The sequence below is a fragment of the Zosterops lateralis genome (assembly GCF_965231275.1).
Source record: "Zosterops lateralis genome assembly, chromosome: 1".
In the NCBI taxonomy this organism is placed as follows: domain Eukaryota; kingdom Metazoa; phylum Chordata; class Aves; order Passeriformes; family Zosteropidae; genus Zosterops; species Zosterops lateralis.
The window spans coordinates 33,004,292-33,030,783 of NC_139762.1; the positions used below are offsets into that span (position 1 = coordinate 33,004,292).

General features: G+C 39.7%; 1 protein-coding gene across 3 annotated transcripts in view; it reads right to left on the reverse strand.

Moving 5' to 3' along the window:
- The window catches only part of RAPGEF5 (Rap guanine nucleotide exchange factor 5), a 90,282-nt gene extending 66,002 nt beyond the window's left edge, over positions 1-24,280 (reverse strand). For 2 of the 3 annotated variants that reach the window (XM_083855141.1, XM_083855140.1), the window contains exon 1: positions 23,900-24,280. In XM_083855141.1, coding sequence (XP_083711267.1) covers positions 23,900-23,994 — 95 coding nt within the window. In that variant the 5' untranslated portion in view covers positions 23,995-24,280. The remainder of the gene's footprint in view (positions 1-23,899) is intronic. The other variant, XM_083855142.1, reaches the window with a different exon arrangement.
- Positions 24,281-26,492: the final 2,212 nt, after the last annotated feature.

Consider the following 26,492-nt stretch of genomic DNA (forward strand, 5'->3'; position numbering starts at 1 on the left):
AGGAAATTTAGCTAGCTCTGCATCTGTCAACCACCATATTTCACATTTATTACAGCTTTTAATTAATCATCTCCTGATAGCTAAACACAGCACTATCAACCTCGATGTCAGTTCCCAGCAGGAGTTTCAAGTAAACAGCAAGGTTCTCTGGACTCAGTGGATCTTTTAACCAATATTATAGTCAATTTGCCACTCCTCTCATCTATCTTCCTAATACTGAGGTAAGCCATTAATAATCCTGGGTAATATATTTTAACAGCAGACAAGTGCTACCTTTATTTTCAGCATGAAAGGAACCCTGGGGTGGTATAAATATTTATATGCTTATAGGAATGAAACAGCTGGAATTCCTTGCTTAGCGGGCCTCAACTTGTGAGGTACACTTTGCATGAGCAGGAATATGACCCCCTGAATCAGCACAGAGGACAAAGGAAGCTGAAGGAACCTATGGCATTGCTGAAAACAGCCATAGTAGGCTGGCTTCCTTATGGGAGACATTAGTTTTCTGGGTTATTTGCACTTGGCAGGGAGGAACCCAATCTCAGGCCAAAGCAACTGATAACTTTGGTATCAGGGATATTTCTGTGTCCCCTGAATTCCTGAGTTTGGTCTTTTAATTAATTAAAAGATGATCCAACACCCAGAATGCACTGCCTCCTCTCTTCCTGTGAGAAACCTCCACTGCTAGAAATAGCAATTAAAAGCTGCTCTACTTTCCAACAGCTTTCTAACGGAAAAAAAAAAAAATAAATTATGGTCTGCAACAGACAGTATATTCACTGAAAAGAAAACCTATTTTATATAATTTCTCCAGGACAAGACAACTCTGCAAAGATTAATTTCTGTATCTAAGTTACCCATTAATGAAGTGCCTGTTACGTTGGAACATCTCTAACCAGCAATGCAAACTGTGCACTTCCCACTGACAGAACTTTTGTCCTACATCTCTTCACCTGCTTTCTTTAAAAAGGGATCAGACACAGAACTACCCCAACCAATACCAGATCCAAACAGATTCACACAATGGCAGTTTCAATGGGTAAAAAAAGTAATACAGAAACTAAGAGATAACCTATAAGGCACCTATAAACCTAATAGAGCATGGAAAATCCAGTGCACAGACAGATTTTCCTGGTGCCAAAGAACCAAGCAAAGGCAAAGAGAATCTTCTTTGGGCAACATGCAACAAAGCAAACGTTACACAGGCTATCTGCTTCAAAAATCACATTAAATAACAAAGAAATTGCCTCTTCTAGAAGTTATGGAGGGCAGGAACATTTTGTTTTCCTAGCATAATTTGGTACAACTGACTCAACACAATCAGATAATGTCAATCACTTCTGCCTCTATGTCTTTTGATGCTGGTGCCAGGTCATGCCCTTGAGAGGCATGGGGAAAAAGCATACCTAGAGTATTCCCAGGGCTGTTTGTGCTCTGAAGAGGAGGCCGATCCCCCCAGTGAATCTAAGGAGCTTCCCTGTGCACACATGTAACATACATATCCATGTAAGCAGTGTGAAACACAAGAGCAGAGTTAGGAAGTGAGGTCAGAAGAACAAGTCTAGAGAAGCTTCTACTGCCATGCAGGGAAAGTGCTCAAATTGGTGATGGAGCCTGACAAAAGCCACAAAATAACAAGATGCTAATTTCCAAAGACTGATTGTTTTGCTGGGCAGGTGTCTTTTTGCTTGGATATTATAATATCTCTGGTATATACTATCCATGCAAAAGAAGAATTACAGGAACATGAAAAAGACAGAAAAGTCAAGTCAATAAACTGAGAAACACTGACTGGTAATCTTTGTATTATCTTTTGTATGTCCTTCATATCATTTTGTATGTCCCTCTAATGTCCTTCATTTGAATAAAACACTGTTTTGTTTTGTTTTGTTTTGAGGCTGTTTTGTTTTGTTTTGTTTTTACTCTGTCCTGCTCCATCCTTACACCTCTTCCTTGTTCAGCATATGTTGAGACTTAACACTGAGACTGGGTCCAAGCTAAGAGAAAAGACCTTTGTGGCACTGAGGTCCCCATACCTGCCCACTGAGGACTAGGTTGGACACACCAAAAGTGACAGAGTTAAATCTCCATCCTGGCTCATTACATCCTACAGGCACATTCTGGTTGTAACAGCCAGGAGCTGCAGCTGTACAGAAAACCCTTCACAGCTCAAGCTGAAGCATGCTTGGAGCTTCCAGAGCCTTCAAACATTAACCTCCAGAGCTCTAGAAACTCTTTACAGAGCTTGTACAAACTGCACTTTTTGGCCTCTAACTCGGGTCATATTTGGGCAAATATTTATGAAGATGGCAAAACATCCCAAAGGGATTTCAGATCCCCAACTCAGAATAATAAGGGTATAAAAGTTTTTCAGAGAACTACTGCCAATTTTTTTTTTAACATAGCAAAACAGTATTTACCCCTAACTTCACTCTTAGCTGCTTCTGAACAATGCTGGCTGCATTTTTTCATATAGAATTACATAGGCTGACACAGACACCTTTCAGAATAAACAGAAAATATGCAACAACTCCTAGAAGTAATGGAAAATGAAGTCTTACAATGTGAGACATTTGCTAGTGCTAATAACAGACAATGAGGTGAGTCCTGGCTATAAAATATAGGCACATTTATACTGCAAACATAAAGGAAAAAAAAAAAAAGAAACACAGTGAAACGTATTCTATTAACAGATCTAAGATACGCTCTCAGACAGCTTCTATCAAGACTAAAGATGCTCACCTTCTTACACTTCACTGTGTTTCTCCCTGGAATCTGTTATTGTGGAAACTGCAAAATTAGATCTAAAGTCACCAAAGTACAAACACGTACAAACATTTCTTTATTCTTCACAGGCTCTTCCCTTCATTTGACAAAAAAAATGGAAGTGAACAGATCACAATTTATGTGAAGGTGGATGACAATATCTCTGATCTCTGTGGATAATCCATCCCAGAATATGTTACTGCATTTCATAGTTTCAAGAGGAATCAAAATTTGTATTAAGAGATTTGATTCACTTGCAGCTACCACAGGAGAAAAACTTTCAAAGTCACCAGTTCAGCTCAACCCCATTACATAAGGAGGAGAGCAGCATTTATCCTGCAGTGGTTACCCTCTCTTTATTTTAGAAAGATGAAAATAAAAAAAAAACTTACTACTGTACCTCAACTAAAAATATCAAAAGATGAAACATTTTCAATGGGACTGCCCGTTTTGTAGTTGCAAGATCACCACTTTTTCCAAATATCAAGGGAAAAATTACCTTACAGGACTGCAAGGCCATCAACAGAAGTTTGTCATATGGCAATTCTTAAGTGTAAAAAAAATGTTACATAAGGCTGTGTTGTTTCATTTCATTACAAAACACAGCTCATAGGATATGCATATTGCATTTTATTATTTTTTCTGAGGTCATGATCTTTTCTCCAGTTCTTTGTACTCTAATATTTTTGTTTTCAGCTGCAGTTGTTAAGTCCTTTCATGGAATAGCTAATCACAGTATACTGGCAGAAATCAATTAATGACATTAAAATGCCTCAAACAGTGACTTTGTTTTGGCTCTCAGTGACTTCTGACCAGTCTGTAAAACCATAAAACACTCTATATATTTGACCACAACCTCCTTCAGGGAAAAGCACCCAGGCATTGTACTAAAAACTTCCTAGTGGTCTCACACTGTCTCACAGATGCACAACAACAACATTCGGCTCAACACAACCTCCTCCGAATTTATCAGCTACACAAAGGGCGATAAAATGGGTACGAGCCACAACACAGGGGAAAAAAAATCAAAATCCTTTGTTGCAGAAGCCAGTTTTGAATACTGTGTCTAATAATGCATAGAACAAGCCCTTTTAGAAAAACTGTTGGTGCTGTCATCTGCATACTAAGCATCCACAGCAAAGGCAACGTTAATAACAAGTTATCCTTGTAGAGGGGTCAAAAGGACAGTGCTGGTAAGACAGAGATGACAGACAACAGGCATCAGGGAAAAGATTAATATCCCTACACAGTCATACATCAAGGAACACAATTTTTGCCTGTAATCCCAAAACTGCTGAGAGTAGGATTATTTCTGCTTTCTCTATTACTAAGAAGAAAGAAATCGCTCCTGGGAATAGGGCACTGCTAAATGCGAGTCTTTATGTGAGCTGAAGGGCTGCAGTCAGGTCCTAAGGGAAAAAAAAACCCCAAAACTCAGTTGCATGATGCTCTCAAGCAGTGGTCCAACTACAAGCAGGGTGGGGAGCTCATTGTGCAGGCCACTTGAAAATATGAAAAAAGTTTGTGTAGTTAAAGAAAGGCAAAAGATGTGGAAAAAGAGTAACCTCATGAAGCTTTTCATAGAATTGTTCATGTTGGAAAAGACCTTTAAGAGGAAGTCCAGGCACCAGAAGGTTAACCGTTAAAAAGAAGAAAAACCCTGAATATTCCTTGGAAAATAAGCATAAAATCCATGACTGACAACAGGAATTCCTGGTGTACACTTCCCTGTGGCACATTTCAATGGTGCTGAGCTGCAGTACAGCTGCAGATACACTGTTTGGATGTGCAAGAATGAAGTGTCCTAAATGGAGACCAAATTGTTCACACCCCTGACTGGCCCCCAATTTCATCTAAATATATTTAAGGTAAGAACACTTTAAAAATTGGGCTTTAATGAACCTCTAACACAGGAAAAAGGGTACACTTTCTAAAATAATATAAAAAAAAACCTTTACTGGTGTCACAGCCACTGAAGTGATGTTATCATAACCTTAGCACTCCACAACTCTTAGTTAATGAGAAATTGTGTCTTCTCACAACAGCTGAAGGCTATGTATTTCAGTTTTCCCTTTCTTGGAGCCTATACTCTTCATAGCTATTAGTGGATAAATTTGACAGCCTGACAGAGAGCTACCACCTTGGCAAGGACAACTGAGGAGACCTTCTCTCTGCAACAATACAAAAGCAGAGGTGAAAAAAGAAAGGGGAAGGGAGTGAAGAGAGAGAAAAGATGGGATGATGGTATTAATATTGCTATCATTCTCTCACAGCTGGCAGGACAGCATTTACTTGAAAAAATGTCAATATATGGAAGAATTGCAGGCTTAGAGCATCTGAATTTGTAGAAAAACCTGCACCACACCAGGGCAAATTAACATGATTGTAGAAGAAAAGGGGCAGATGCTAACCATTCCTTCCAGTGGCCTTGCCATTAATGTGGTGGGGTATGGAGCTGTTGGAAGTTTCCCAATTAAACTTTTCACTGAAAAAATATTAATTCAGTACAACTGAAACTGTGCCAGAACATGTCAGTTTAAACAGAAAATAGCCAGCCAGGCTTCCCCCACTGCCTGCACACACTGCCCACCCCAGGCTGGCAGGGCTTCTGCCTCCCCTGCCACACAGGAGCTCAACAGGGCTGGAGCTCCAGGCCCTAAGGTAAATGTCAGGAAAAATCAATTTGTATTTCTGCCCCAAGAGAGTTTTGCAACTGTATTATTTTCACCAGAATCAGAACTGTTTTCCCCCCCAAGAATGTAAAGTTTCTTTCAGGACAAAAAGGGGGAGGGGAGGGAACACTAGAACAGTGTCTTCCAGTGATGGCAGTGGCAGTGGTTCAAGCCTTTGCTGCAGTGAAGAGCATGAGGGAAATTATAGAAAAACTGCAGGACTTATGTTTCAGCCAGGAGGAAAGGAGGAGTGCCAAGGCTTCAAGGAGGACTGCAGATTTAACCTAGGACTGATAACACACACTACTATTACCATGTGGCTGAGGGAAAGAAAAATGGACTGTGTAGACATATAGAAGTTATACTTGAGAATAATCCTAACATCAAATGGGTGAAATTCTAGAAATTACTGGCATATGAGGGGAAATAGATAACAACTTGATTAACATCTATCAGGGCTGGAACTTAACTTCTCTGGCAGCCCTCATACAGCTTTCACTCAAGAATGAGAACTGCAGAACACAGCTCACTAACATCAGTAGATTTAATTTATTAATGTAGACTAATATTCACCTTGGTAAGGACACGTGTACAAAGGCCTTACAACCTTTATAATGGAAGCAGAGATAAATAAGGTCTCCTGAAGGAATGGAAGAGAGACAGCAGTAAATATATGACACTGTCAGCCTTATATTGCTCTAATTACCAGTTCTGAACACATACAACTTATAAGTCAAACAGACAAGACTGATGATGCCTTTCTTTGTCTTCCACTCCAATTTATACTAGGTGTGTACCAAAATATTATTTAAAAAAACTCACATATCCCCTTTCTGTCTCTTAGAGAAACCTTTGTCTCTTGACTTGTACATAATACCTCTCAATGCTGAGAGGCCATCACTCCAATAAATGCCATCACTCTAATAAAAATAAAATTAAATTAAATTTGTAGTCCCATTATAAGCCACAATTCCAAACTAGGATGGTTAAAACTTGCCTATTGCTGCTCATTTCACTTATCACTCTAAGGCAGAGATCTTTTTTGTTGAAGTGTTATGCTCAAGGAAGGACGCAGATAATTTTAAAAAAAAGAGTACTCATCAAAGGTCAGGAGCTCATTCTGACCTCAAAAAAGGCTTAAGAAAAAAGGTTCCCTAAAACTGATAATAGTATATAAGGCTCAAACTCATTCTCAAGAACTCTAGAATTGAACTCTCTCAAATGCACTGACATTTAACCACAAGTGTGAAAAAGCACTGAGTAAAACCTTATGTTTAAAACCAAAACAATTTATTTAACTTCTAGACCAATAGCAGTCATCATAAAGTAGAATTTATATCCTGTGGTTTAGTGGTTGTTTTCAACTAAGTTAGACATAATACAGTGATTTCTTTTGAGGAAAGCATGAATCACAGCGGCTACAATTTTCTTGGGTTGGGATGACAGTTCTAATTCTCTCCAAAATAGCCTGAAATCGCCAGCCTTTTTACTAATGCTTTCTAATGGTTCTTTTCTTGTTAATTAATTCATGAATCTAAATCATTCAAACATAGATAAGCCACTAATCACTCACAGACTTGATAACGGTTCCTAAGTAGACAGAAATGTGTAGAATATGCAATAAAGCTGCCAAAAAAAAAATAAATAAAAAGGAGTTAGAAGGAAAAATGAAACTCACTCCTTCCACCTAATAGCAGGAGATTTGATTCTGCATTTATTTATGCAGGATAAAATGCTCACTGATGTCAATAGTAACTATAGAAATGAGAAAAATCAGGCTGCTTCTAGATAGAATGCTTTTTTCTAATGTTACATGCACAGGAGCAAATTAAAAGAGCCATTTCTTTTGTTTGTTTTGGTACAGTGTTTGTTGTCCACATTTAGCAAAAGGAAAACATAAAAGAATAAGGGAGGTGGGAAAGAGCAGGTTAACAGTTAACTCTTATCAGCAATAATCAATCCAGAACTGGAGGTTATAGCACCCAAGAAATAAAGAAATTTTATTGCAGGATTGCAACAAGGAAAAAGAAAAAGAGTGCTTTCTTGCATACCTATATAAAGAAAATACTATAAAATGATTAAATAAGTTTTCACATATTGAAGAAAAGCAGTGTCATAAACAATACAAAATAAAGAAAAAGGTATGATACCATATTATGAAGCAACATTTTATATTTCTTTATATTTTATGATTTAAAATAATCATATATTAATTTACTCTTATTTTGTGCCTGATGGAGTCATGTACCTGCTTGTTACATGCCTACATGCTCTAAATTTATTTCAGTAGGAATGTTGGGAGTCTCCTCTCTGCTCTCCTTAGATAACACAATCATGCCCAACTTTAGAAGGGAGCTAAGTTAGTTATACCAAGGGCAACCTCAACATTTATTCAAGTTATGGAATGAAAAAAACATTGTTACCATGGCAACTAGTAAATCACATTGTATCTGCAATGAGATGCAAGGCATCTTGAGTAAACACTCATCTGCCTCCGTGTGTGACCTCCTCCACAGGGAATGGGTCCTTTGTGGAGGAACACATGCAGAACTGTGGCACAGTCCAGATTTCATTGTCTCCTCTGCAAGAAGTTGACAGAAGTAATCCAAAGTGTTATTTTTGCATGGAGAGATTTAACTAGGTCTATCATTAGAATAGGAAGAAATATTAGAAAAAAAATAAAATATTGAATGTTTTGCTGGGATTTACCTCAGTTAAGACCATGAAACCTTACAATGACGGTGTATCTCAAACTCCTGTTGTACCCCCTGCACCAGAAGACCATTCACAACAGCACTGGAAAGAGAAGCTTTGCAGCAGAATGGAGGCTGCCAGACATGCAGCAGCACATCGTGCTGGCACTGGAGCTGTTACCCCTCTAGCCATCTGCTCCACCCTTTTGAGAGATGTTACCACCTCCAAAACACGGACATCTGATCTACCCTTAACCAGGCTGCTGCATGTTTTGCCAGGCTCTGATATTATCAGCACCTAACATACCAGCTCTGCCTGACAGAGCCTTCCCTTCTCCACATGGCAGGGGACAACTTCAGAACTTCTGAAGGTTGTCTTCAGAACAACCCTTCAAACCATGTTGCTCTAGTGACAGTCCCATCCATAAAGTCTCAGCTCATCCATCAGCCACTGGGCCTTCAGTGTACTTCCCTGCTGCCCTTTTCTAGCTCTTTTTCAGCCATTAGCATGCCTACATAAGGCTCCTTCTCTCTTCCATTAAATTCACCCTGAGGAGCAGAATTGACACCAGGTTCCCAAAAAATCTCCCTTGGGTCACTTCCCTTCTCCTTCCTCGAAGTATCTCCTCCTGAGCAAGCTGGTGTTACCTACAGCGAGAGCGTGACACTCCAGGATGCCACCTATCAGCTTCTGGTATCATACTGTATGCACAGTGATTTCTTCAGCCAACAAAGACTGCAGTGAGGGCTGCATTGTCCACTGATATATATTGTCTGATCCCATTCTTCTTCTCTCATCATATCCTATTACTTTCAGATCGCACACTACAGACTACTTAGACACTGCCAACACCTATTATACCACCTAAGGAATACTGAAACTCTCATATATCTTTGATCCTGGCTTTCCTTCCCCTATTTCTAGCTTCAATTCCTTCCTGACTATCCTAGCTTTAAACAATTTATATAGCTTTCTACAGCTACATCCTTTCCATGTATAACTGTGAGGTCTCATCTAACCAGCTTCTTTCTCCTTGCTCAGGATATTATTTTTATGTCATATATCTCATAAATTCACCTTCCTCATAAGTTCTCACAGAAATTACTTCTTAAACCTGTTTACTTTGTCATTGCTGAGTTCTTCCTTCCCACGTGGTTGGCCATTTCCTATTTGACCTGAACTTTGATAGATAAGGAGATGCTGTGGGTGAAGAAGACACACACAGTCTGGAATTCACCATCTATCACAAAGCATTTGAGTAACAGAAAGACAAAATGAGATGTATGAAGAGATGACCAGGTCTTAACTCCCTAATAGAACCCTGTGGAGAGGGTTACAATATCCAAGTACTCCAGGGAAATAACTAATGATCCTTTCTTCAATGCAGTCATGTTTCAAGAAGCAATTGCATGAGTTACTAAGTGCTTGAGACTGCCTCAGTAATTGCAATGATTTATTTTATGCATCATCACAACTACAGCACTAGGTCAGGAGGACATGTACCTTATGGATGCCTTGAATTTTAACACAGGCACTGGAGGCAATCAGAAACACAGAGACCACCACAGGGGGCAAGAGGGTAGGGGAAAGACAAAGTCTTTAAAATCCTATCTAAAACATTAGGTTTCTGTTAAATTTTTAATAAAATTAATTATATTTTCAGATGACCCTAAGCAGAAGTTGCTTACATTTTCTTCTGCTCTCCTAAAATGCAAGTGAGCACAATCTAATGTTCCTAAAATATGCTAGGAAATTTTTTCCACTATAAATAATGAATGTGCAGTTTACAGTGTAATTACCCACTCAGTAAAGACAAAGAATGAAAACATAAGCCTCTTGTCTCTGTCTTATACTTCTGTTTATTCCAGATGAAACCGACCCTGTGCAAAACATGCTTCTTCACCTACCCTTTGTCTGTCCTGGTACATTGGCTGCCTGCTGGCAGCCAGCAAAGAGACTTGGGATGAGATTTGGGCTCATGAGCATTTACTTGACATGGGAAGTATGATCTCTACACACAGCTACTCACCTCCCCTACCAAAATGAAGCTGCACCAAGGATACTTTGTGAGGTCACCCATCCACAGTGCAGGAGGCTGTGTTTGTGCAGCTTCAGAAAGGATTTGTTGGCAGCTTCCTGGGCACCCCCATCCTCCTGACTTTACTTAAACTCCTTTCTGCAGTCACTTTTCCTTTCAGCTATGTAAGGCTTCACTGGCACAAAAGGACATTTTTAAGATAACGATAAGTTAAAGTGCTGTCATCACCAAAACTTTCAGGCTATTTGAAGATCTTGAAGACAATTTCTCTCCACCCCCATAAACTTCAAACCATTCCCCTATGATAACTCAAGAAAAAGCACTGCTAACCTTCAGCACTGTTTTTCCAATTACTGTGTTTCAAGGTTAGCAGTGTAAAAACACTAAACCAACCCAGTTCTCAAGGTCAAAATAAAAAATGCAGCAATGATATTCCACAGTAACTTTGATTCATTTGGTATTCAGGACACATTCTTTCTGAATATCAAATCACAAAATCATTGCCAATTCATCAGATTTTAAGCTTTATCTTATTAAACATTAGACTGTGCTAAAAATAAAACACAGGTTTTCATTTATCTTATTAAAATGCTTCTGTACAGCATGATCTAAGTCTTTAATTATCTATATCTCTATATTATCTCAATTGTTATTTCAATATAAGCAAATTCATAACAATGCATTTTAATGGAACATATTCATATACTAAAAAGTAGTAAAGCATTAGAATCAAAAAGTTGAATATCAAGATGCTAAAAATGAAAATCTTTCTCTACATTGTGTCTGCCAGGAAAGCAAGAGCTCACACGACATTTGGCAGTGATTTCCCATGATGAAGCAACTCCTTGGTGCTTTCATTTCCATAAAAGCTCTAGTCTATTTAGAGGTAGCTTCCAGCTCCTTGCCCTTAACAAGGCAATACAGATAAAGTTCATTAAATATATTGTCCAAGGTAGGAAAGTGAAGAAGTTTTGCTGTAGCAAGCACTTAACCTGTGCATGGAAAAAAAAAAAGTAAAATAATTGGAACAAATTATTTCTTGCAAAAGCAAAGGTGAGATGGACATGTTTGTATTGCGTATTCTGCTGCGTTCACAAAATTGCCCAAATGAAGAATCTTTGGATGTGATATATTATTGGATCTTAATCAATAGGATTTTTTTTCAAGCAGGCAGGGCATCCAACTATTTGACGCAGATCTTTTCCACACACGAGAGCACTGGAACACCAGAAACTGCAGCATTAATGAATTACAAGGAAGATTGCAATGCCTTTTATTTTAGAGCTAATTTTGACAAGATAATGGTCGAGCAACTTTTACAGCTTTCTGATACTTCTGCTGGAATGCTGAATTCTTGTTTCTTCTTAGAGCAGGTAAGATGTGAATTTCAACCATACTTAAATGAGTAAATTGCTATTTGTTTTACTGGTTTTATTCTTAGGACATCCTTAATACATATTGAACATGACACAGATGAAAAACTAATAGCATTTTAAACCAATAGTTATTGCATGATTTACTGTATAGCTTTAGTCTAATGCAAATATTTACTATTTACATGTCACTGCAATGAAAACAGTATGTGTCAATTGATTTACCAGTAAAAATATTAGACAGAACTGGAGAGCATTGCTACAGCAGCTGCAAAGGAAAGTGGTGTGGTAAAACTGTAGCCTCTTTGCCTACACAGTACAAAACCAAGTTTTGCTCCAGGGAAGAGACAGTCATAACTGCAGATATACATATGTGTGTCTGTGTGACAGCTGAGGGTGGGAGAGTGAGAACAGAAGAGTTACAGGGAGCATACGGGCACCCAGTGCAAGAGCAGAGCAGCTCTGCTCTGCGGGTGGCTGCAGATCCCACACAAATCAGCACACATTCCCACAGCTCTGCTGGAAAATTGGAACATGTTCCCCCAGTTCCTGCACACATTCCTACAAAGAAGTGTCTAAAATGAAGTAAGAAAGGCAGATTTTTAGGGGTCCCTGGAAATAAAAGCTATAGCTGATGCACTGAAAAAAAAAAAAAATTATAGGGGTTATTTTTAAGAAAGTACCAGATTTGAGTATCCCCTGTTAAAAACCTGCCACCTGAAGCAAGTTTCAGGTGGTTCAGGTGTTCACACTTAGAAATGGTATCTGCTTCAACCCATCTATAGTAACACTCAGCCACCCAGTGCACCCTAACTACTTGAACACCCCTGATGACCAAGACTCAGATTTTAATATGAAGAACTGAAAAAGAGGTTGAAACTTTTCAGAATCTGCTAGCTAAAAACCTGATGCAATCTGAAAAGAGGAAGAAGAAGAGAGAACTGTCAGAACAGATGGGTCACCAGGAGAAAGCAGCTTCTTTATGTTAACAACTGAAACTGTGTGTTTAAATGTCTGGTTCATTCTACAGTGTGAAAAAGGGTTCCATAAGCAGTCTCACTCATAAGTAAGAGATTACCTTTGCTTTTAACAAGGTATGCAGTTTGTTTAATGAATAAATATGTACAGCACAGGCACACATAGGCAGGTGTGTCTACAGGAGGAGAACTGGGGAACCATGAGTACTGCAAATTCCTTGGTGGAGAAGGATTCTGCCATGTCCTTGGTGAAATCCTGAGAAAGGCCCCAGATGCAGGAGGCCATCACCCACAGTGTGCAGGATTTGATAGCTTCCCAGAGCGGCACTGGGCACTGCCCAAAGTCTGTTGGAAAAATCTTGCAATGCCAATGATGAAGCAGGTAGGAAAATCTTACCTAGGCTTAATTTACTTCTGTCTCTATGGGAAATAGGAGTAAAGAATTCACTGCAAATAGAGTTCTGCTTACAAACCACATGCTTCTTTTATATAAGTTCATCAAAATCCAAGCAACCAAAAAGAAATCAATATGGCCCAATGATTAGATCAATACAGGTACTGCGTCAAGACTGAGAGATTATTTAGACAGACTGAATTAATGTGTGGATTCCACTAAAAAGATTCAGGTTTCTCACCTGAGGAGACAAAGCCAGAGTGTCAGTACACTTCCAGCTATTTGCCATTCACACAAGGAAGACTAGGCCTGAATGAATCTGTTTTTTAGCTCAAAGCCTGAACAACCAGGCTTTATATATAAGAAATGAAATTCTGGCTACTTCAGTCAGCTCTGATTAGTGTCTTCTATGACCCTGACCATATCCAGTCTCTATTAACTTGCTAAACATGGCCAAACAGCATATATTACAAAGAGTAAGTCGATTTAACAGTTGTATTTGTTTTAAACATTCCTGTGGTGAATAATCCCCTACTTGCAATATAAAAGTACTTTGTAAAAAGGCCTAAATTGCTGCTGTATTCATTGAACAAATATTATTAGTACCTCTATAAACAGGAGAAGCACTGTGGTATTCCAACCAAACTAAAAAGGTGATGAATATCTGCATTCTGTGCTTGTCTCCTACTCTGCCAAAAAGAGCAAGCTCATCTTTGTTCCTCCCAGCAACAGACTAAGTAGGAATGCTGCTCCTGATACAACACACAGGTCTACTCCCCTCACCTCCCAGGGGAAATGGAGATGAAATGAGGGATGGTGCTCTCAGTCCAGCCACTCCAAGTGAAAAAGCAGCATCAGCCAGGCTGGCAGGGGACAGGGCTGATGCACAGCAGCCAACAAAGGCATGTAAGCTGCAGGCCCTTCCCTTGATCAAACAGGGCTGTGTAACTCAGTGTCACCCCCCATTCAGGGCTTACACTTGTTCAGAGCCTGGAAATCCATCTAAGATTTGATCTTCAGCAAGCTGTTAAAGGAATTACCAGCTCTTCCTGAGTTAGGTCATCCTATTATTCTATTATTTTCTCAGTCATCAAAAGAGGCTGAAGTACTTTTTCCTGCAACCAGCAACTGCTGCCGCTCCCACACGTCAGAGCCTTCCCCGCTCGGATGCTCGCGTTCCAGGCAGTGACAAAAAGAGCCGGGAACTGCCTGCCACACGCTATCAGAAAATATATTCAAGGAAGGCTGCAAGGTCATTGCTAATTTCAAACCCTGTTTCATGTTTCCACATGAAACACCTAATTAAAACTTTTCACTGAGTAGTTAAAATGAAATCCGTGCATATGCACTTGAGACCTCATTTTCATGTGCTGTGAATTAGAATACAGGAGGTGCTGCACACAGCGGTAGGAACACTAATCGAGGAAGGAGAGGGGAATACCTGCTTTGATTTAGAGGGAGATAGTCAGCAAAAATACCACTAATCGCCTGGGTTTTCATTCCTTTGCTCTTTGAGCTGCCACACAGAACCAAGAAAAATGGATGCAAGTGGTACCAAATCAGCGTTCTCCACAGGCAGCCGTGTGTCAAGCACATCTTGCAAAATGCCACCACCCTCCACTGCTACATTGTGACAAAAGCTTTTGACTCTACAGGCTATATCCTGCTCTCACCAAAAAATATCTATTAACATCAGCAGGGGCTGAATTAAACTTTAAAATGGAGGCTTAGTGAGTGACAGAATGGCCATAGCAAAAGGACAGGTTTGGCGGGAGATTTTAGGGAGGTTTCATGATCAAAATAAATAAATACTGGGGGGGGGGCGGGGCGTGGAAAGGAGCCTGCAAAAAATACAAGGTCAAAGTGTCCTTACATTCCTGCTGTGTATGTGGCTTCAACAAAAGGCCACTTTACAGCTGCCACTTTTCCAAAAAGTCTCCAGAGCAGATAACCTGAGTCTGGTCCAGGAGAGGCAGCTGAACATAGGGAAAAGGCTGTCTCCACACCGGCATGCTCCAGGTGGTCTCTGAGCATGCCTGCAGGAACAGATGCCAACAAATGATGTCAGCATTTCTTCCAGTGAGGTCCTGACACAGGCCTCATTGACTTCAGAGCATCCTGCCACTAGAATCACACTGACTTTAGCATAGACTCCAGATCTTACCACAGAATTTGCTCCAACGTAGTTTTTATTCAAAACACAGCAAAGTTTGACATGCAGAAATGTGTTCACTTATTTAATGACACTCAACAGGTATCTTCTGTGTAACTGGCCCAAATCTTCACTGCAATGAAATGGAACGTTCTTCCTGAACTTATTCAGGAGGATAGGATGAAAAAGAAAGAGAAAAAATGTATATCTGAAGCATTGAATCCTTTTTACATGATTCTGGTCTCTGGGCAGACTACCAAATCTCAGACAACTTCCAAAGATGAAGCTGTGATAGAGACAGCCATTGGTTTCTAGACTATCAAAAAGTTTTCCAGTTATCTTGCGTATTTCTTTTCAGCCAGGTCTAGACTATGAGCAAAAATGAGATGTCCTTGATTGGTTTAAATTCCAACAGAAAAGTCTGGTAAAACAGTGATTTACTTAAAAATTCTGCACCACTGAAAGGTGAAAGCCAAAATTACTACTCCTGAAATTCAGAAACTGCTTAAAATTTCTGACCTAACTTTGCATGGTACATATTCAAAGCATTATCAACTTCTCTTTTTTATCTTCTTGAATTTAAGTAACAAATTCCCTAACTTAACAGAGAGATCCAGACACCTTTGTTATTCAGAGTTACCAGAAAAAGGGTAGAAGTAACTATACAGAAGTAGATGGCAGGATATGTCCACTATATTATCAGCATAACTGGGAATTTATTGATGTCATAAATCAGGAAAATAGAGAAAAGAACATTCAGAATGTCATCAAATGTGTTTATCAGACACAGAGAGGGACAATTTAATGTCAGAAAACAAAAGAGCAAATGCTTCAAACTAATAAACTGGTAATTTCTACTTCTCCAAAGGGAGAATATGACAAGATTAATTCTATGTAAGCCTTTAGACAGTCTAGAAACATAAGCAGGTTAGTGATTCAAAATCTAGAGAGAAACACAGAAGCAGGAGACAGTGACAACCTGCAGATTGCAGCTCTCAGAGAGCTTCTCTACTTCTTCACGTGGATAAATGGAGCAAGGGCAGGACCAAGGAACCATGCTTTCTATCTTGATAGCACCAGAACTGTATGGTCCTGCTGTCCATGAACTCCTGTTCTCTTCCTGGTCCTGGATGTTGACCCCCATTCATCACTCACCCCCTGCAGTGTGCATGTGTGCCTTCACGAAGCCACTTGGTGAAACACAGAATCTAGATTAAAATACTGCCAACCAAAAAAGAAAAAAAAAAATGCAAGAACATTTCATTTGACCCAGTCCAGTTTCTGTATTGGGCAAGTCAGAAGGCTTTGGGGAATTAAGGAGGATGGCTGCGTTTCAGCAGAAGCAGCAGAATAGCTCTCGCCATTTTTCCTGACTATCTCCCTCTAAATCAAAGCAGGTATTCCCCTCTCCTTCCTTGATTAGTGTTCCTACCGCTGTGTGCAGCACCTCCTGTATTCTAATTCACAGGACAAGAAAATGAGGTCTGACACCATATCTCATTCTCACCCCATATCCATGTCCCCGTAACACAAAGGGAACCAATCCGGTTGGAAAATAATTCACAAGGAAGGTATATTCATTGTATTTTTCAGCTTCATAATTCCCTGTGTCACTTCACAAAGCAGCACTACATGGGCCAGCCCAGGGCTGGGGACAAGCATTTGGGGCAGCACAGCTCCTGAAGTCATGCCCAAGGACCCAGAGGCTGCGTAGGGACTGCAAATATTCAGTCTCACCTCAGCTTTGCTCAGGATTTGAAAAAAAGTTCCCCCTGGCTGTCAACATTTTAACCCACTTCCAGCTTTCTTGGGATCCTTCATCCACGTCTCAAGGATCCCAGAGCAATTCCTCAACATTCATTAACCACTGCAGATTTTATGGCACCCTTCAAGGTCCCACATGTTTAAGACCTCATTTTATACCTGGATAAACAAAGGTGCAGAAAAGCGATGAGATTTGAAGAAGGTTATTTATTAAATAACTAATGGACTCAAAAATAAAAATTTAAAGTTCTGGCTCCCAGGTTTTAGTCTGCTAAATACCATGTGCCCTTTTTAAGCCTTTCAGCACAGGACCTAAGTTATTGTTCCACACAAGAATGAGTCACCATTCCATTCTAAAGAAAGCCCCACATGCAAAATGTGTATGTGGAATTTCCTCCTATACAAAGTAGTATAATGTTACAGAATAAATCAAAGAGGAGAAAATTAGGCTTTCTTCTCTTTCAAGCATTAGGATGAGCATCTGGAGGAAAGAAAGTATTGTGGGAATGTATAACTTGACTTAAAGGGAAATAGTGAGGTTTCTATTCTATATATTCCTATACTACGCTCACAATATATCATGGGAGCACAAGCATGACTCAAGTGCTTTTTTTAATAAGGACAAGGATCACATAATTTTGCCACTCTTTTGCACTCCTGGCATGAGGATATTCTACTCCAAAACCTTGGCCATATTACATAGACTCAACAAAAGGAATGGTAAGTCCTCTAAAAAGTACTTAGTAAATAAAAATAGGGTTTTATTATTATTATTATTATTATTATTATTATTAAAGCGCTGCAAAAGACTGAAACAAGCATGCAGATGATCCCAGTCCTACATCTGAACAGGAGGATCCTTATCTCTGGCAAACTTTTCCATTTCAAAAAGATGCCTGTGCCTGTTCCATACTGGGGGAAAAAGAAAAAAAAAAAGAAAAAAAAAAAGAAAAAAAAAAAAAAAAGAGCCTAGGACCTGCAGAAGCCTTTTCTTCTCAGTTCTCAGAAGATAAAGAAGCTGGCTTATGAAGAACAGGTGATCACCTGGGACTATGCATTCATTCCAGCAGATGAAAAATCGAGCATCTGGAATAGGACATTCTCTCCAGAACATGACAGAACTAGATTCCACTCCCTGTTTCGCCTGATTCAGACCAGAGACTTGAACTTCAGGTTACCTCCAGAGCAAACATGTACCTAATTCTTAATCACTTATTCTTACTCAACAAGGAGGTATATACTGACAATCTCATTGATAGATTCATTTTTTTCTTGGCTTGTAATTGAAGACTAAATCAAAATTGCAAACTATCATCTTACCCTGGTACAGCTCTCTCTGCTAGTGCTGGCAGGTCCAAGAGGTATAAAGAGAAACAGCAAATTCCTGTGCTGGCATGCCAAGTCCATTCTGTTTAAATTACTTTAGACATCTATACCACCTCATAGCTATTCAAGCCATAAAAGTTTTTGCAAAACTGTGTTATAGTTGTTATGACCACTTGAGGCACAGCTTGGCAAGAGATGCAGAGCAGCATCTGAGAGTCAAAAGCAGTAAACCTGTCCCCAGGCTACCCAACTGATCTGTCCCAAACAGAGCAGATACAACAAAAGTGATGATGTTTTTAAAAAGTAATGCACAGATTTCAGTCACTGACTGTATTCAGACATAATTTGATGTCAATGTTTTAAAGAATATTTTTCCATTGGAGCCCTGATAACTGACCATCAATCCAACAGTACACCAGCACAATGCCACAGCTTTGTCAAGCTAACAAAAACTGCAGCTCTGGACATGTCCTGACATTAATTCTTGTCTCCTTGCAGGTGTCCAGCTGGGCACCCTAAAAATACCCTGGTGTGTCATGGCTGGAATTTCCTTAAGAAATTCTTTGGTCATGAGTAATCCATACAACCCAAGGCTCTAAATCGTTAATCTTCTATTGTAAGCCCTTTAACAGCTCCAGCTCAACCACTAACCTGCTTCAATGAGCAAATCATCTGTCTTCCTAATGAGACCACCAATTACAAAAGTTAGTACCCAGCAAATTAAGAGGACTGTTCTTCAGGATCTGTTGTCCTTCTGAAAACATACCTGCCTCATATAATATAGCTCTTTCATCTTGAATTAAGTCACAGAATCAATACACTCAAGCTGTATGTACTTGTATTCTTTTAAACGGTACATAATTCTAACTAATATATAGATTAATCTGTAAAGGGATTACAGAGTGGATTTAGGGAATGTTCCCCTTCCTGCTGATGCAGGGAAGTACTGGAAGAGCCTCCTTTGAACATTACTGCCAGTTACTGAACTTCTTATTCAGTTGATCTGACTATGAAAATGATACTATAATCTAAAGAATAGTCTCTCCATTTTCTGAGGTGAAAAGCCCTTTTACAATTTTACTTAAACAATGACACTATAAACAGACATGATTTTCTTAATTAGTGCAACACTTCATTGAAATAATAACTGGAAATACTGTACAACACATTTTCAAGGCATTATTTGAGTTATAGTTGACTAAAAGGAATTTCAAAAATTATGGTTTAGTACAAATATGTCTTGAATGCATCCCAAATATATGCTGGAGGGGAAAAAAAAGCTATGATAAATGACTTCAAATGGCTTTACACACACAGCTTGCTTTCTATATTATAATTAATGCTAATAATAAGCAAACCTCTCCAAAAAGCAGGCTTGCTCTATAGCTGAATATTTCAATACAGATTTTTCATCTATTTTCTGTCAAAGCAATTTTTTTAAGGAAATGAAATATTTAAATTACATAAAAATACAAATATCCAGTTTCACATTTCCCTAGGCTTATGAGTATGATTTGCATGTAATGATGAAATTAGAACTGCAAGCCTGCATAGTTTTTTTACGCTACCCCAATTTGATATTAAAATAATTTCTGTGTGTTTTAGACAATAATTCCATTTTATTTATTTATCAATACATTGTAGGAATGCAAAAGGACAGAGAAGAAGCTTAACTGCCTATTTAGAAGCTTATTTAGTTCTATTTACTTTCTACTCATTAGCAAGGCTGAAGTTTTAGGAAACCTAACATACACTGTAGGTTCAGTGCCTTCATTAAGCACCTTATTCTAACACATTAGGAAGTGAGAGCAGGGAAAAAAATCACTGTTAGTTTATGTTTTTCTCTACAAGTCTGTGAGCACCATTAATATTAGAGCACTTCGCAAACACTATATTTACCAGAAAAGAAGTTGACACGATGTGCTACCAAGGAACAACAGTTCCAATATAACGATCTAACCTGGTCACTGTCAGCTTCCAGTGTCAAAATCAATTAAGCAGCTCACATAAAACAGAAACTGAGCACAGAACTTTTTAATTTATGTCAGTTTTTCAAAGCTCTTTTTTTTCTTTTAGACCATAAATGTGAAAAGATAGCATATCAGAAAACTAAAAAAAAAAAAAAAAAAAAAAAAAAAAAAAAAAAAAAAAGCAGTATGGACTTTCTGATTTTGTACAAGTCATCTTACAGATATATATATATATATACCCCAATTTTACACCCTCCAGAACACAGCCAGACTAAAGGAATCCCTTCTCCCACCCACTAGTTCCAAACCAAGCTTTCTTCCAGTGAGTCAGCCAGCTGTCACATATATTCCCTCTTCCAGACCATCTGCTTTTTCTGAGAAAAAATAATTATATTTCATCTCCTGGACTAGCAACCCAAACCAATCCATGCTTCACCTGTTCCTTGTGGACCACCAACCTCTAACACCATACCTCAAAGAACACCTTTAGATACTTGATCTGCCAAAAAAACTCTTGTGCATCCACATATAATCTATCTTCTTTAAGTGAGTCATTAACTTCTGTCCTCAAACTCAGATGAAGATGGTGACTATTTATTTGAATGACAGGAGAGTTTACCAGTCCTCCTGGTCAACCAGTCCAGCTCCCTATCACACTCCACATCTCATTCACTGTACAGGAAAGAGTTATTGGGGTAAAAGATCAGTACCAAATCCTTCAGTTAGGCTGAGAACCCTTTCTTCTTCACAGGAAAGCACAAGAATCATCAAAGCTCAATTATAATACATTCATATTTGCTGTTAATGCTGGAAACCCATGTGAGGCTGTACTAATCTGAAGAGACCTGCTTTAGAAACACAGTGGGTATAGCACCAGGGGAGCCACAACTCCATTTCCCCATCACATGCCTGGGACACAGTATTTGGAGAGAGGAATTATGCATGTGCACAATTCTAACCCCATGTTCAAGTTGGGAGTTAGGGAGTTTTTTCATATTCCTAGAGGAGAACAAACTAGAGAACAACTCTGCTTCAGGCAAAATTTCCTACTGGCCATCTTGGAAAGGGCAGCTTAACTTCCAGGCAGGTTATAAAGCCCCCAGCTTTTAACAGTGACACTGGTCCAGGCTGACAGAAACATACAGCCCTGCAAGCCAGCAGCATTTCTGCTTTGAGCTGAGCGGCCAGGAGGCCAGCCTGGATAGCAGGCTCTCCAAGGGCAGGGAAAACAGCCTGGCAGGGTGTTCAGGCCTCTCATTTACAGACTGCATGCCATTCCTTTGAGGAAGGCAGATCATCCAAGAAAGCCTAGTTTGAGCTCCCCCTTAGGGAAAGCTGGTGAAAATTTTAGTGCAGGGATACTTGCTGAGAAATGAGGGTCCTGTGGAAAATGCACAGAGCGTCTCCATTTTACTCCTACACCGAGTGCCAATCACCCTGTGTTACAAAGAAAGTAGCGTAGAATAAGCTATGCTTTTAAAATTATATAAAAAAAGAAAGATGGGCATGTTACATATAATAAGGATACCACACCCTGAACATGTTGTTCCTCTAACATTTACAGTGAACCCAAGGGACTGGAGAGTAAGCCAATGCCAATGAATCTGCTATCACTTTTGTAGCAGCAGGATGAGATGGGAAGGTCTGAAATCCTGGATCCAAGCAGTATTCACTACAGTTTACTCACTAAAATTCAGCCTGCTGCTTTTCTACTTGGAAAAGAGGGGGGATGTCTGCCTGGAGCAATGAACTCTGCCCAGCCAGTCAAATCCTGTCACCTGCACAGGCACCAGATCAGCTCTCAGACCACATGGGAGGAAGGGAGGGAGAGGAAGAGATGGAAGCTCACAGCTTCCTGAACATATGCAACTCACTGCCCTGCCATGGCAATGTGTGCATTTTTTTCCAGTGAAAGTCAGTTACCTGAGTCAGCTAAACTGAGAAGCAAGGACAAACCTTGCCCATGTTCAGGGTACCTTCTTGGTGACAATTCCTGATGAAGTCAGTAGTCTCGTTGGGGGCTTACCAGACACACCTACAACCAGGACTGTAGGGTCTCTCTTATATCTGGGCATGGGCTGCCTAGATCTGCCCTACAACAACCAGCAAAGGGCAGAACAGGGAGAAGAAGCACACCATGATTTATTATTACCAGCACTAGCTGTAAGACAGTCCCCACCCAGAAATAAAGGGCACATGAGGAATGACCTAGGCTTCTGCAGTTTCTCAGGTGACATTTCTCTTTGCTGTCACCTCTAAAAGCATGTCCTAAAGGTCTAAAGGCATATCCTTGTCTGAGAGCAGTAATTGCTGTGTTATTCTACTCAGGATGGGCATGAGCATATTGCTTGAGCTCCTACTAAACTGAAGTCATTCATCTCCTAAATAGCAGCGATTGCTAAGTACCATACTTTTCAAAAGGAGAAGAAAAGCTGAGTGCTGCTTTCCTTTCCATTTTTGGAACTGTACTGTAATCTGTGCAGCTACAGAGCTGCAGCTGACTCCACAGCACCCTTTGCAATGACCAGAGTAGCAGCAAAAAAAAGTCCACTGAATTTTTTGAGTATCAGTCCCAGTATTCCCCTCTCCTGCATGCCCACATATCTGTAATCTTGTTTCCAAATTCTGAAACACATTAGGAATCTTTCCTGGTTTAAAATCTTCTTTGCTTGAACACCTAAAACTTTTAATTGTGTTTTTGAATACAATTCAAAGATATATAGAAGTTCCCCCAAATGTCCATTGCTAGTGGGTCAGCTGAGAAACAATTTAATCTTTGGGAATTAGCCTGCCTAATTGCCCTCCTCGCTTCTGCACACCTACTGATACAACTACACATCTAACTACACCAGACCAGACCCTCTACACTGCCAAACAGAACAGCATGAAGCTCTGAAAAAACACTTCATTATTCTCTTTTCCTTTGTACGACCTTATTTCAGTATGAAAGAACTTGCAGATGAGCTGAAAAGTATTTCTTTTATAAAGCACACCTCTTTTTTCCTACTGTCCAGTGAGCAGAAAATGGAATAAATTACATATACATAATGGCAAGAGACATGAGGACTAGGTGGGATTTTTGTTGTTTCTTGCAGTTATTATCCTCTACACCTTTAGATGAATATGCAATCAGAATAGAAATCTTTACTAGGAGAACAAAATTAGGAAACATTGTCCTATAAGCAGAGCAGTCAAGTTTCACAGCATTTTCAATCTAGTTATTAACATCTGAATAAGTGCTTTCAGAAGCATTAAACAGAATGCTGCTTTCTTCAGTGAAACTTTTGATTGAAAACAAAATTTAAAAGAAAAAAGACACAAACTGATGAATTCTCTATCCAGACCATTCTTTTTAATTCATGCTGAAAAGTTTCAACCAATACTTACATCCAAATATACCCAGAGTGAAGCAATTTTAAGATAATTTAGGGTAAGTACTTTAAGCACTCATATGCCTTATACATTATTTAAATACACCGTCAAACCCAACAAATTGGTAAAAAGCACCCTGAAATCATCTGCTATATGCTATGTGTATAAGATATTAATAACAGCATCTGACAGTTAATGACAACATAATAATTTAAGTGTGTTGACAATTATTGACCTGAACGCACTTTAGAGAAATGTAAATGCCAGAGGAGAGCAGCTACAGCTCCATGACTAATGCGTGCCCTGGATTCTGACCATCAGCTTTGCTATTTCGGTTTTGTGACCTAAATCTCCCTCCCCTACCCAAAAGAAACAAAAAACCCAAATAAGAAATGTCTTACTTGTTCTGCTTTCTCCAGTGCTTTTCTCTCCGCCTGCAAAAACTGGCAGTTCTCTCTCGCCAGCTTTTGGACCAGCTCAATCCGTCCGATGTCATCTCTTCCCTGAAGCTTGCATAAAACTCCTGCCTTAAGGGTGGGAGAAAGAGCAAACAGATACTTAAATCCACAATCCCAGGACATGACACCGCCACAAATTTCACCCTTAAAAGAAATGCATCAGTTTTCTCATATTTGCGGTATTTCGGTGCCACTTGCTGAGTACAAACAAGTCACTGCTTCCCGGGAAACAACTGGAGAGGAACAGAGGCACATCTGAACCTCCAAATGCATCTACTCTGGAGGGAAGAAGGCAGGGCTAACTAAATCAACCGCTCCTCTGAGTGCAACTATCAGATATGCTGTGTTTTATTTGTTCCTGTCAGCCTGTTTCCTGTTACATAAGAGAACAAGAGCAAGAGGTTAAAAACTCATGGGAAAGTTAGCCAGGAACAGCCCTGGAAAAAGAATGAAGTGCAACACAAGGCGCTCCTAAAAATAACAGGCTACAACTCCCTCTGCTCCCACTCAAACCATTTTTCACATACGCAAGACTCAAGAGTTAAAAGACAGTTGTGCCACATTTATTTATTCCGTAAATAACAAATCTGTATATTTTGATTTTGTTTAGGGAAAGAAATGATACGTGCTTTAAAAGCTATGTTAGAACTATTTTTTTGCTAAAGCTGACAGTTGTTCAAGGTATACTGATAGTGTTTTGTCAAAATATTCACCACTGGTTGTTTTCTTAAAATAACAGATACATATAAAAAGATGGATTCATGCTTGCACACAGGCACAGTAGAGACTCATTGCAAAGTTAGCTGGTATGGGCTAAACGGCCCCTTGCAAAGTCAGTGGCTGATATCACTGTTCATGATTTCGTTATGGATATAGCCTCTGCATAACTGAGACCTGGGGCAATGATACCATGCAGCTTTTATTAGCCCAGATGTTTCCTGATGGGAACAGCAGATGCCTTGGCAGGGCTCATCATGTGGCATAGCTATGATATGGCTATATGACTTCAAAGGCAATCTGCAAATAAACATTTTCCCCCTACTTCCCTCACCATTTTCTTTCTACTGCTCATCTTGAGTTTAAATTAATCATTACCTACTCCAGAATTCACAATACATCTTGTGAGCCAGGCCCAAAAACTAGGGATGCCCTGACTTGCTAACCCTGCAGGGTCCAATCCTTTGGCCTTGAGCAATTACTGTCCATGACAGATGAAGGTGTGAGAGTGCCCACCCAAATCATCCTACAGTCTGCTGGTTTCTCCAAGGAAGTGAGAATTGGGAGTTAAGATTTCTTCAGCTGAAGAAGAAAAGAAATCCACTTCACGAATAAGTTCTTGAATGTTGATAGAAAGAAAATAGGCTCCACTACCAAGTCCAGAGTCATCCTTACCCAACTCATTGAAAGAAATTTGTACATGTCTACATTCTTCCAGTCAGAATGAAGACATCTCCTCACAAGTCTGCATCAGACACTTCTGCTCTGATGAAGTAAAGGATTTCAGATACAGCCTGTGCCTTGAATGTCCTGTGCTCCCCCTGAGCCCAGCTTCCTGAGGAACCCAGCTTCCTCACATAAGGAGCCTGCTCACTGGTTTGAAGGTCAGAAACCCACTTAGAAAATAAGGAATTGCATTGCCTAATCTCAAATTCCTTACATAGTCTACGAGTCTAGTGCCTTATCTTCTAAATCAAAGACATTGGTTTATAAACCAGCTCTGACACACTCTTATCCCCTGCAGATCAGCAGTATGACTGATTTCATCAAATGTGGGAGAATATAGTGAACTAGTTGTCCAGACTTGTTTAATCAATAGAGAAAAGAGGGTATTTAGGAAGAGATGATTTTTTTTTTTTACTCTACAGTAGACATTTAAAAATGGCCAGATCAATAGTTTCCTAATAGTCTCCTTTTTCTCCAGTAATTTACACAGGGAACCTAAGACTTAGGAGGCCTGATGTCTGCACTTTCAACACTTTGAGTGCTTGGGGATATCAACTATATCAAGCCTGCTTATTTCATGGCTGCAGGATGCTTCTAGCAGAGTATTACATCAGTGTAATGTAGGCTAAGGACAACTTAGAAGTGACTGCTAGGACTTCGGGATGATAAACATTTTGACTCTCTCTGGATCTGGGATCTAGTCCTGTGGAGGCACTTTTTGCACCTTCCTGTTGTGCTGCCCTGGTTTAGGAATGGCACTCCCCAGTTTAGTGCTCCTGATGAGACTAAATGAGGTGCCACTTGCTCCCTCCCCTTTCTCCTCCCCCCACCTCATTCAGGTAGCTGGAGGGGAGGATTGGAGGCACGAAAGGTAAAGATCACAGGTTGAGACAAGAAAAATTTACTGAAAACAGCAATGAAATAAGTAAACAAACAGTAACAGCAACAATAATAATGACATATAGGGTACAAGTAAGAAAGGATTCATAGCGAAACCCCTTGACAACAGACAGTACCCAACTGATCCCTCCTCCACAATATCCCAGCCTGGAAGAGAATCCCTTCCCCTGCCCCCACCAATGATGTAAGGTGG